Source organism: Guyanagaster necrorhizus (genome assembly GCF_019112545.1).
Source record: "Guyanagaster necrorhizus MCA 3950 unplaced genomic scaffold BT62scaffold_40, whole genome shotgun sequence".
NCBI lineage: Eukaryota > Fungi > Basidiomycota > Agaricomycetes > Agaricales > Physalacriaceae > Guyanagaster > Guyanagaster necrorhizus.
Window position 1 is genome coordinate 77,436 of NW_025064919.1, and position 11,824 is coordinate 89,259.

The following is an 11,824-nucleotide window of genomic DNA, read 5'->3' on the forward strand; positions in this document are numbered from 1 at the left end:
ATTCAGTTGTATGGATATTCTCAGGGACCTTCCTGATCGAGGACTACGATCAGAACCTGCGACAGGTAAAACAAGCAAGGAGGGTCGCTCCTATTAGTTGATTTACAACCATGACTCTGTCTGATGCCCAACGTGCAGAAAAATCCAGCATAGTTGCATTCGCTGGCGCAGGAATAAGGCGGGGTACGATTGAGAGGTTCGACGATGAGTGCGCGAAGGGGAGGGAGTGGCATGATGTGATTTGCGTGTATGTCACAACAAGCTTCGGCCACAGTGAGTCCCACTAAAAGCTCCACCGAGAGGATTATATGACCTTGCGAATCACACAGTGGACGATGAGGAGCTCGCCTCCCTTTGCTTGGAGCGATTCTCGACTACGAGTAACGCCTATCATCCATGCTTCTTCGTTGTACTTGACAAGAGAACGGAGAAGGATGGAAGCGTATTATTGTACCACCAAAATGAAGATGGTACCGACAGAGTGTCTATCCGGGTCAGCCCTGGAACTATCCCATCTCTTATCGTGTTGCTGGACACGGGAATGAATGATATTCCCTCCATCAAAGCCAACCATTACCCTAAAGGCGAGGAAGAGGCTAAAGATTGGGTGTACGATGCTGTGAGCTACCTTTCTTCATTTGTGAATCACACATTTAATGACCGGGATGTGCCAGTGTCTCGATTTTTCCGACATTCAGATCAACATTAGACTTCCTTCATGGGAGTTCAAGCGACAGTCTCCTGGCCCTGACGACGACATGGAAATCTTGAAGAAGCGCGGGATACGGTTCTCTGCCGCCTATGAAACGGCGAACATAGAATTGAAATGGTTTGGAGAAGCGCCAGACTCCCTGTTGCTGCAAGCCTTCATTTCCGAGAAACAGAACCGTATCTTCGTTACTGGGGCTATTGAATAACTTGATCGACCTATTGTCTCGAAAGTCGAAGGTATTCTGATCGTTGATTAATGTATTTGGACAGGGGATTGGAAGTGAAATGTAAAAGCGGAATTTCAGGAAAACGCCGTCGAGGCCCGTCGTGACGTATCAGTCTTTTGCGATGTTCCTCATACCGGTCATACACGGAGGTTAAAATCCTATACGACAAACGGTAGTCCCATTGAAACATTTGAAACTAAGTGACATTTATTGGCTCCACCCTTTCTTGTAATCGGTAGAAGTCTGTAACGTGTTTGAGCGTGATAAAATAATAGTACTCCATTTGTCCAAGATCGATATGTTCTACGGCCTGTATGGCAAGATGCATCGGCCAGAGCGGAGCGCAGAGAGTAGCGCTCATCAATGACCGGTGTTATTTGCCCTACAGATAGAACCTAGTTTGAGACAACACGATGGAAACCATCGAAAGGTGAGGACGATTTAGTATAAAAAAACGCACTGTGGATTTATTTAGTAAATTGACGGTGGTGGACCACAAGAGAGAGAAGGCTTACGAAAAGACAAATAGAAACGAAATGGACCGAGACCAAGAAATGGAAGGAATATTGCTCACTACCGCATGACGCGCTCTCTACGGTCATGAGGCAATGATCAGTACCCCTTCCTTAGTGGCTGAGACAAGAATAGACTCGATTCTCAGCACCGTCAAAACGACATACGAAGCAACGGCGCACCAAAGAAAGTTTAAATGCCACGTCGCCGTTTCAGCAACTAGAATATCACAATCAAGATGAAAGAGGTGGACAAGACCGACAAACCACGTACTTTAGTTTGCATTCTAAAATATTTCACCTTGTACAGACACAAATAAAGCGCAACAGTTTGTCCTAGACAGAAGGCTTTCACATCCTTGAAGAGGTCGTCGCAGGACTCCAAAGACTTCGCGTGCTCAGCGACGGCTTCTTCTAACCTAGGATGAATGCAAAATCAGCAAAAAAAGGAGAGAGCGATTAACAGCGGCGTTTACATCTGGTAACGCTTTCTGTGAGCCTTCTTGATGCTCTTCAGAAGTCCTTTCTCGAGGTTGTTATGAAATTCGTCCCGCGCCGCATCAAGTTCTGCGATGAGGAGACAGAGGGCTCGCGATGGAAGACCCCAATAGAGAAAAGAGCCGACGAGGACGATGACGAAGAGCGTGTACTGGATCACCGTGCTCTGCGACACAAAGAGCAAGGAGATGAATTGAAAGAGGAGCGAAAACGAGACTTGCGATCGACTGAGAGGCATACTCTCCGGAAGAGCAGGGGAGGTGATAGCCCTCTGGATATCAAAAACACGAGCTTTATACAGTGCGGACACCACCCTTGAAAAATCCTGTGAGGTAAAAAGTACGACACGACGAGTTAAATATCGCCACATAACAGCATACAAAAAAACCGACCCCTTCTTTATGATACGGGTGGAAGAGACCTCAAGCGTCATAATTCGGAAGGTTATGTTCCAGGAATTTTACCACCAGACGCTCAATGAGGACAAAATTTTGAGAGGCCAAGGATGCTCATTGCGGTCATACATGGTGGGTGAAAAGAAGAAGACCGATGGTGATGGGGATACAGCATGGCGACGAGATCTTCAAAGATATTCTGGCCATGGGTCCTGAGCTCGAATTCGAAAGCTAACTTGACTGATCCCTTATGTTTGGCAGAGGTAATGCCGAACAGAGTTCTTCTGTAAAACAGGAGTAATTGTCACTCTCGGTATGTAGAAATACCTGGTATTCCTAGACCTTGCGCCGTCTGCAAGCACAAGACGTGGTCATTTGACACTGGAGAGTGTATGCGATTAATTCCAAGACAATTATGTAGTTTATTAGTAGATGAGAGCAGCGAGAACCTGGAAAAGCGGCGGTCCGCGAGCTTAAAAAATTCCAGGGGTCATGGGAGCACTTGTCATGACAATGCACTCCGCTTTCGAACATCTACCTTGCGGCCGTTCCGTAGTACCATCCGAGTCACGACTTCCTGCTATCACACGGAGGGAATAAGCCTAGACGCCTGCTACAAAGACAAGCATTATCTGCCGCCGAACAAAACACTGTTCGAGAGATATAAAAGGCTGTGGTTATATTTTTCCTCGGAGGAGCAGTAAGATGTTGCTTAGATGCTATCAGTGATTTCAACAACGGGATATCAATTTCCGAGAGTCGTAGTAGTTTAAGGTCCTGTGCAGTGGACGATAAGGTGAGTTGAGGTTCGGGTTCCGATGGTAATACAGTGGAAGATGCATTCACCTATAGTTCAGTGCCTCTATCTTTTTCACTGTTCTGTCCTCTATTTCTCGGGTTGGTTGAACCTCAAGTTCGTTTTAATTACATGCATCCTGGTCGAACTCGGAACGAGTTGGGATTCTGAAGAACATTCGGGGGTGCTCACGAAAGATATCTCTGATAGCAGCTATCCCAGTTTGCGTTATGATAGCCTTTCAAAGACCTTGATGGTTGAACGCTGAGCAACAAGCCTGGAGGGCTGTAATCGGGATGAACAAATTTTGCTTTCATCATGCTGACGTCAGCAGGGCAACATGACGAAACCCAATATGGCTGTGCGACTGCACCTTCTTCCCTTCCACTACCACTACCACTGCCGTGCCGATGGAGGATATAGTGAGCAGAAAGGCTGAGCCATCTGCGAGTCTGGTAAATCAGGAATCCGTTGTTGCAACGAATATGTCCTTCTCACCATCTGGAGAGGCGGCCCCAACAAATACGGAGGTGCAACACAGCACTTTCTCTCGAAAAACTTATGCCTAACGTGTAATACAGGTCAATATTTTTGTAGCAGCCCAGCGAGGAGATGTGCAGCTTCTCAAAGAGCTCATTGAGTCGGGAAAGGCGGCAGCAACGGACCGTGACGACCAGAACATCACTCCGCTTCACTGGTCGGCAATAAACGCTCAAGTACCAGCATGCCGGTATCTCCTCGAGCAAGGCGCGGAGGTCGATGCGCTAGGTGGAGACCTAGTTGCTACCCCTCTGCAGTGGGCCGCCCGTAATGGCTACCTCTACGTGATCCAGTTGCTAGTATCTCATAATGCTGACCCCACCATTACCGATTCGCAAGGCTACAACTCACTACATCTCGTCACGCATTCATCGTCGGTCATGCCACTTCTGTACTTGCTTCATCAACCCATCGGCGTGGACTCGCGTGATTCACAGGGACACACCTCCCTCATGTGGGCGGCGTATCAAGGCGACGCGCTGTCCGTCGATTTGTTGTTAAGACACGGTGCCAATCCGAATACGAAGGACGATGCGGGATTGACGCCACTGCATTGGGCGGTGGTTAGGGCGAACCGGGTCATCGTACGGCGTCTGGTCGAAAAAGGTGCAGATCTGGCGGCCAAAGACGGGGAGGGACGGACACCAAGAGAGATGGCAGTGGAGCTGAAGAGCCTTGGGGCATGGAAGAGGGCGCTTGAAGAAGGAGGTATGAACGAGTATGGGATCAAGAAGCCGAAACCATTGAGCGAGGTGAGTATTGTGATTATTTTCGAATATCTTGGGCTTACTGTCAAGTCGTAGCGGAATACTAAAATCGCAATATTTATGATTCCGACAATGTTCTTATACATGATCTTCATGACCGTCACGATATTGCCATGGTATACTGGCCTCCTCTTAGCCATGGCCGAGTTCTTTGGGATGCATCATATAGTCACGCGTGTCCTCCTCAACAACAACACGTATACAGACAGCGTGCAACAGACGCCATATTTTGCTGGAATCATCTTCGGATCGATGGTATGGGTATTGTTCAGCTGGTTCACGAGACTTGTACAACGTATGTTTCCTCCTTCGTTTCTTCAACCGAAGCTGATGCTTAATCGCAGAAACGCAGTCACACGCTTTTGCACACTTGACCTTTGCTATATCATTCGGCCTGTGCACGTACAACTTCTTCCGTTCGGTCATGCTGGATCCGGGAACGTGTCCTAAGCCAGTCAATGACGGAGAACTCAAAGCGGCGAGTCACCTCCCATGATTCATAGCCTTTAATGTTCCTCATTCCTTGTACAGATTATCGAAGATCTTGCTTCTGAGGGCCATTTAAATGGTCAAACGTTCTGTATACAATGCATGGCTCGTAAGCCACTGCGATCAAAGCATTGTCGGATATGTGACCGGTGTATCGCCCGTAGTGACCAGTACGTTTTCCCTTTTTGTCGCAGGATCATCGTCTGATTGTCTTTTTACAGTCATTGTCCATGGGTTTGGAACTGCGTCGGCTTCAATAACCATCGCCAGTTTGTTGTCTTTGTGCTGATGCTCGTTATTGGCATCATCTCCTTCGATTATCTCGCTTATCGATGTAGGTAAATTAAGACTTCTTCCGCACTATTGAATCTAATAATTACGTCTCAGTCTTCTCAACGATACCACTCTCCATGGACCCTGCTGACATCTCTCTTTCATGTCCTCTTACCGCAGACCTGTGCCGTATAACATCATATGACACCTTCCTCGTCGCGGTCGCCGCTTGGGCTACTCTTCAGCTCTCCTGGACCATCGTCTTGCTCGCTTCCCAGATCTGGCAGATTGTCCGACAGATGACTACTCTCGAAGTGTCCAACCTGGGCCGTTTTGGCTTCATGGGTGGCCGAGGTGGTGCGAGCATGAACGGGCAGATGGGGCATCGGCACAGCCATCAAGGCTTGAGCACGGAGGATACCGCGCTCGTTTCCTCACCACCAGATCATCAACATCGGGCCGGAGGGTTCTTGATGAACCTTCTCGGTTTTGACAGGTTTACGAAAGGCAAGGCGGTCAACGGGCTCGCTCGCGCGGGTAAAGCTAGTAATCCGTTTGATTTAGGCATGTGGGGCAATTGCAAGGACTTTTGGACAGCTGGGCGAGAATTGGGAGTGGAGTATGATAAATTGTACGACGTACCTGTAGAGGGATTCCGGGAGGCCAAGAGGAGGCGAGAGAGGGAGGATGAGCTGGACGAACCTGGGGGGAAGAGGAACAGTAGGAAGGGACTGTTCATGGGGTTAGGGTTGGGCATGGGGAGAGCCGGAAGTAGTAGAGGTGCGTACGAACCTGTAAGCCAGGTATAGTACTTTGTATAAACTTTTTAAAATTTCTACAGAATTATGTACGCTGTCATTTAAGTACCAAGCTTTCGCTTCCAATCTGTATCTTCACCTCGAATAACTCTGATTGGATATATTAATTGCCATGAAATAAAATCTTGGGAGTCATCACTACTGCGGCGTATGACTGACTCCTCGCCGGACTTGTCGACAATTCACATTGGACATGATAATTGTAAAAATGTCTTTTGCCGGGGTGATACATTGGAAATGGGGATTGGCGACCTTCCGCTCAGCCTCTTCATAGATCTCCACCTAGGATGCCGTGTCCAAAAGAGTAGTGCGGGTATATTTTTAATCATAAAGGGAAAAAAAAAAAAAAAAACTATGTTACATAGTAAGAATCGTGATTTCCAGTCCATCATGAAATAGTTCTTTCAATCGATTCGTAGCTGCAGCTGAGAGGGGAAGGGGAGCGGGACTACGTATCTCGGCTCGTACATATTTCAACTTTGGTGCACCACCATATGCCCTGCTACTATTACATCGGCTCGCCACCATGTCGACGAACACGTCGTCGATGAACCGAACGCCTTGGGAATCTGTGGCGTCTGATACCTCGATGGAAAATTCGGTTAGAGCCGGGAGCAACGCTTGACGAGCTGGGGGGGAGCACTCGATCATTCCCTCGACGACGCACCGCATGGTGCTGTCGTACTCGTCGCGCCAGAAGATGAACGACATCTCCAGGACTTCGAGGCGGGGCATCAGCTGGAGCAGGTGGATGAAGTCCGGAGTGTTGCTGATCGACACTTGTGTGAGGATGAGGGATGTGAGGGAACACTGGGAGACAGAGATGAGGACATGCAGCGATGGGACGACATCGTCCGGACATGGCAGCATGCAGTTGTTCTCGTCGGTGCCCAGCCAGAGCGTTTTGAGGGCTGGGAGGCGCAGGCTTCGGAGCAAGGCGCCCTCGGAAGCCTGCAGCGTGTGGAGAGACGCGTTCTCGATGCGTGGCGTGACAGGAAGTGTCGAACGCGGATCAAACCGATTTCGGTGATATACGTGGAAAGACTGTAGAGCGGGAGAGTGTCGGATGGTGGCTAATAGACGGGCGTTGAGCGCGTTATCTCCGAGCTCGCGGTCATCACGGAACTGTCGCAGTTTTGGTGAGGAGAGGGGGATGAGGGTGTCGATGTCGTTGTCTTGGAATCCTTCGATGGAGATTGACTCGAGCCGGGGGGTCATCTCGAAGGCGTCGATATGCAGAGGCGGCGTTTCGTCACCGGCGTAGGTCAAATTTACTTGGGATAGCCGTGAGAGGCGGCCACGAATGGTCGAGAGCGTTCCGAAGCGTTCGGAAGATAAGGAGAGCTGCGCAGTCTTCCACCGGTTGGACTCGAGGGCCAACAGGGAGAACAGCACTGTCGCTACAGCTTTCCGTTTTGACTTTTGTTTACCGCCATCCCGGAATTGGATGAAGAGGTCGTGTTGACCGGAACGATGTAGTGCGGTTTGGACGAGGGAGAAAGGGTCTTTGCGTCGGAAGGAGGAAGGGGTAATGGTGATGTCCGACCAGAGTTCGGGGCAGTGGACGGTGGCGATGGTACGCCAAGTACTGCAAACGTGGCTGAGGATCCAGGGATCACTTGTGGTGTCGGTGACTCGGAGACAGTTGGTGTGCAGGAAAATCTCCATGAGTATTTCGGGAGGAAGTCGGCGGATAGGGGATAGTACTGATTTGAGGTCGTTGGAGAGCCATTGTAAGGTCCTCCGTTTTTCATTGAGTTTGAGCATGATGCGGCGTATCTCGAATTCGAGTTCTTCTTGGGCAGCGTGAACGGTTTGTTGCAAGTCCATGAGGTGGGGAATTTCAGACAATGGAGGTGGGTCGTTAGTGCTGCAAAACGCGTATAAAGAGTCCGGGATTAATATGTCGTGAGTGCAAGGAGCAGGTTCGTAATGACTGCCGCAAGCGTTACACGAATAACAGTCGAACATCTACAGAAATCACCTCAGTTGATTTGCCAAAGTCTAACAGAAGCATAGCTCACCTTAAGAATTAAATAAGATCATCAGCATCCAACTTTGTAGATATTCTTCCAGGGTCTTCCGGTACCTGATAAGCCAGATAAGACGCGTCTGCAGGAAGTAGTGAGGAAGAGGTATTATAAGGAAGAATATGGGAGATGCGAACATTAAAATTCCAGGGTGGATCAGTGAAATCCACTGCTCGAAAGCGGAACGCTGTATGGTACAGAGAGCGAGAGAGGGGGGGAGCCTTAAGCCCCATCAATGACGAGAGCAGGCATAAAAATATGAAGGTCGCGCCAGGGTCGCGAATCGCCGATTGATCGGGAACACACGTGGGAAGCTGACACCAGGTACTCCGAGTCCGCCACTCAATCTGGACCACACGACCACTGCACGCTTGGGATTATTGGTACGCACGGCGGCGCCAATAACGCCACAATTTTGGCAGCTTCCTTTTGTGATATAATACAAACGAACCAATGGCCTGGCTGGGGGGAAATATCCACTGTGGGACTCGGATTTGCCAAGTTTGCTGTCATTCATGGCTTTGAGGCCAACGGAATGTCATTACACCCTAAGCCGCATATGTCTATCTCGTGGGCCACGGAATTTCCCAGCGATTCCATATGTATATGAGCTTGGTCGAGAACCTATGGAAACGGTGAGACGTCTTTCCACGCTTTGGCGCAGTCGTATTCGATGAAGGGGCCAAGCTGTGCGCTTTTTTCGGCAGCGCCGCCGCCATGCTAGATGCCGAACTTTTATGAGGGTAGTACGACCCTATCAGTCCATCTTGTCTTTGAAATGGGGCTGTAGCAGTACCTTCCAGCGTCGAACATTTCTTCGTTGAACATCCTCCCTGGCCTCGTGCGCTTATCTGCCATACTTTCCGAGTTTTTTCCTATGCACGCGTACTTATCATCCAGTCAAGGAATTCTTCAAGAGTTGTCGAGCTCCTCTAGACCGAATCGGCTCGCCAAAAAAGGCCAAAGATCACCGAAACCCTTACAGCAAAAAAAAAAAAGTCAGTGTGGCAAACATACGTACGTGTGGTTTTACCGAGCGTCTTTCTGGCTGTATCTCAAGAGACGAGACAAAGCTGTACCGGTTGAGGCGCCCGATGTCGTTATTCGCTGTATCCCGAGTTCCCGATAACAAAGTTGAACGTTTCCCTTCCTGGCATCGTATTTCATCGAAGCTGACGCAGTTCCTTAAGATCCGCATCTACGGTGGCAGAACTTATGAAACGAAATGAAATTTCGGGACTCTCCATCTACGCACCCAGGGCGGGATGCCGTACCTTTCCTTTATGTGGACATTCCGCCTTTGGCGGAATGAGATGGACTGCCTATAGCAGCTTCTCGTCAGCTGAGTGTTCGCAGAGATACGGTATGAGAACTTTTTCAAAGTGGTACTCTTGGCTCTCCGTAAAGATTCAGTCCTGAAATACCGTCGCCAGGGCAAGTGGCGTTTCTCGTTTTGAAGGAACTGTCATTTCGGTCTTCGGTTCACGCGGTACCGGTCCGTGTCAATCATCAGTGACCTGTAATTCAGCTTTCGCAGATTTCCGCGTCATCAGTATTTACAGGAACGATCGGCTCGCTGAACATATTGCTAGTTGGAGATGTGCCAATCCATTATTGTATTTGTGGACTCACCCGGTAACCCTTCGAAAGATTTCTGCGCCACAGCGCATCGCCAGACTATGGAGAACCCCATACCCCCAACTGTCTGGGTATCGGACCGTATATCCTTCGAGCATGTGAAGGCATCCTTGAAGCCAGATACACAAGTCGTCCGGTCTCAAGTACTCCCCTCTTGAGTGTAGCAAAGGTACGGTTACGCAGCCCCGGCTGTTCTCGCAGAAAGCGACAAAATCCTGCAGGATTCTCTCCCCCGGCTGCCAGCTTGTATTTACCATTTTCTCTCCAGCTCTGACGAAAGTATTAAAATCGCCGTCGCAAGTCAAGTACCGGAGCCGGGAAATGTCATTGTTGATCAGGAACTTTGGGGGAAGGGCCGGGATTAATACTCCCACAGGCAATGCTGACACGCGTTATCCTATTGTGGCGTCGCTTCCATGTTGGCGAAGGATAGCGCCGATGCACCAGGGCCCACGGTGATATCAGCTGAGCTTGATGAAATCATGACCGTGGGTTGAGTAGACGATGATATCATGCTCGATTCATTTTCTTCATTGAATGTCGTACGACCATGTGGTGGGTCTTCTTTCGGAGGCAAGGCACTTCGTTTATCGCGTTCGAATCATACCATTACCCCCGAACCCTCGGTGGCGGCAGTATTGTCTTGGATTACGGAGCATGAGGAGAGGCGTTGTCCCGCTGTGCCATATAGCCCAAGTCCACGCATGCGAAGAACGCCGCTTCTCTACCAACTCTTCGTATTTCCAGCGCGGCTGTTCCACGAATCGAAACAAATCTGTGTGCTTTGCCTTCCGCGAGATTTCCAGGCGACCGACACGACATCATGATGCACTGACCCCAGAAGATGATTTCGGTACCTGTGAGATACGGGAAAACACCGGAGCGCTCACATTTTCGCTGTTTCCACACGGAGGCAGAGGAATGGATGACAGAGTCCCATTAATCCTGGAGCTCCATCCATGAGAACCTACCTACTCGGGGTTTGCTCCTTCTTTCGCCACAACATAAGCTTTAAGCTTTAGAGGCGGGAGGATACAATGTGACGACATCGTGAATGCTTGGGTCTCTCGGCCGTTAGGAGCCTATTAGAGCAGTGTCAAGTTCGAGTGCTACCCGTGAGTGGCGGCACCCCAGTGTTAATATATCCGCGAAGCCATTCATACACACGGTCAATCGATTTGTTTCTCCATCCGGTCAAGGTTGCGATCTCTCTGCGGAACCTGCCAAGAGCTTGAATACCGCCAGTCATGTTGCCGATATTAACTCGAAGGCAGAACATTTGATTGGTCAATATTATTATGCGCATCGGGCCTTGGGGGTCATCGATACTATAATCCCCGGTGCTGCGTATTCTCAATCGACCGTATAAATGGACAGCGAGACAACGGAAGGACTTGTGGGGCAAGTTGGAGCGAGAATCGGGTATTTCGAACGAACGTCGGACACCCACGGCCGTGTGACGCCAAGTGCCGGTGCCGCTTTCAACAAAAACCCATGATGCGCCACTTTATGAAGACATCGACATATGAGTGAAACTTCAAACTAAAAATGATACGAAGGGATACATCTTACCGGCAAGAAGCAAATGCCCGGCTTGAGGCGAGCTTGATGTTCCCAATGATCCAAGGTCACAATACCTAAAAATGATTCGTTTCAGCTTTTTCTTCGAATCAAACCGCTCAACCCTTAACGAACATCTCCCGCCTTGGTATCATGACAAGAGTACCAAGTCTGGCTGGGAATTTATGCCCATGTATCCAATCTACTAGCATACGAGGCTAAAGATTCCCAGTGATGCGTTTTACGTTCTTCCAAAAGCGAGGACGGAACCGCGTTATCACAAGGACAATAAAATGGGGTTGGTGGGAGATGGACAATAATCTTCACCACCTCCAGAAAACTCTGAGAGCTGACGAAAGGAGAATGACACACAATGAAAATATGATCACATAGCAAACAAAGCAGGGAAGAAAGAAACGCCGTGACTACATAAGCGTCGCTTCGGACCATCACTTCAAACTAAGCAATATTCAGTCACTCAGTGACGCAGCGAGGAACGCACAAAAGCCAAGAATAACGCACGCCATAAAGATTCCTGCGCAGACGATGACCGCCAGTACGATATTGCAG

General features: G+C 49.3%; 5 protein-coding genes across 5 annotated transcripts; 2 read left to right on the forward strand and 3 right to left on the reverse strand.

Moving 5' to 3' along the window:
- Positions 1–110: 110 nt before the first annotated feature.
- Positions 111–922, forward strand: BT62DRAFT_1046250 (uncharacterized protein; the record flags this gene model as incomplete). The annotated part of the gene is made up of 3 exons (XM_043178477.1): positions 111–273; positions 330–619; positions 675–922. 3 exons carry the CDS (start codon positions 111–113, stop codon positions 915–917), a joined length of 696 nt encoding a protein of 231 aa, XP_043034729.1. The 3' UTR covers positions 918–922.
- Positions 923–1,643: 721 nt separating this feature from the next.
- BT62DRAFT_1011813 (uncharacterized protein) lies at positions 1,644–2,381 on the reverse strand (the record flags this gene model as incomplete). Its single annotated transcript, XM_043177829.1, has 3 exons — positions 1,644–1,670; positions 1,725–1,869; positions 1,927–2,381. The coding sequence occupies 3 exons, from the start codon at positions 2,379–2,381 to the stop codon at positions 1,644–1,646; spliced, it is 627 nt and encodes a 208-aa protein (XP_043034730.1).
- A 1,150-nt stretch (positions 2,382–3,531) lies between these two features.
- On the forward strand, positions 3,532–6,135 carry BT62DRAFT_956078 (palmitoyltransferase AKR1). Its single transcript, XM_043188359.1, has 7 exons — positions 3,532–3,669; positions 3,721–4,431; positions 4,483–4,741; positions 4,791–4,924; positions 4,978–5,105; positions 5,157–5,269; positions 5,323–6,135. The coding sequence occupies exons 1-7, from the start codon at positions 3,550–3,552 to the stop codon at positions 6,015–6,017; spliced, it is 2,160 nt and encodes a 719-aa protein (XP_043034731.1). The 5' UTR covers positions 3,532–3,549; the 3' UTR covers positions 6,018–6,135.
- Positions 6,136–6,144: 9 nt separating this feature from the next.
- On the reverse strand, positions 6,145–8,196 carry BT62DRAFT_546045 (uncharacterized protein). Its single transcript, XM_043181337.1, has 3 exons — positions 8,194–8,196; positions 8,051–8,138; positions 6,145–7,997 (listed from the first exon to the last, which is right to left on the reverse strand). The coding sequence occupies exon 3, from the start codon at positions 7,995–7,997 to the stop codon at positions 6,384–6,386; it is 1,614 nt and encodes a 537-aa protein (XP_043034732.1). The 5' UTR covers positions 8,051–8,138; positions 8,194–8,196; the 3' UTR covers positions 6,145–6,383.
- Positions 8,197–11,374: 3,178 nt separating this feature from the next.
- Positions 11,375–11,824, reverse strand: BT62DRAFT_937285 (uncharacterized protein). Its single transcript, XM_043187288.1, has one exon. It carries the CDS (start codon positions 11,702–11,704, stop codon positions 11,438–11,440), a length of 267 nt encoding a protein of 88 aa, XP_043034733.1. The 5' UTR covers positions 11,705–11,824; the 3' UTR covers positions 11,375–11,437.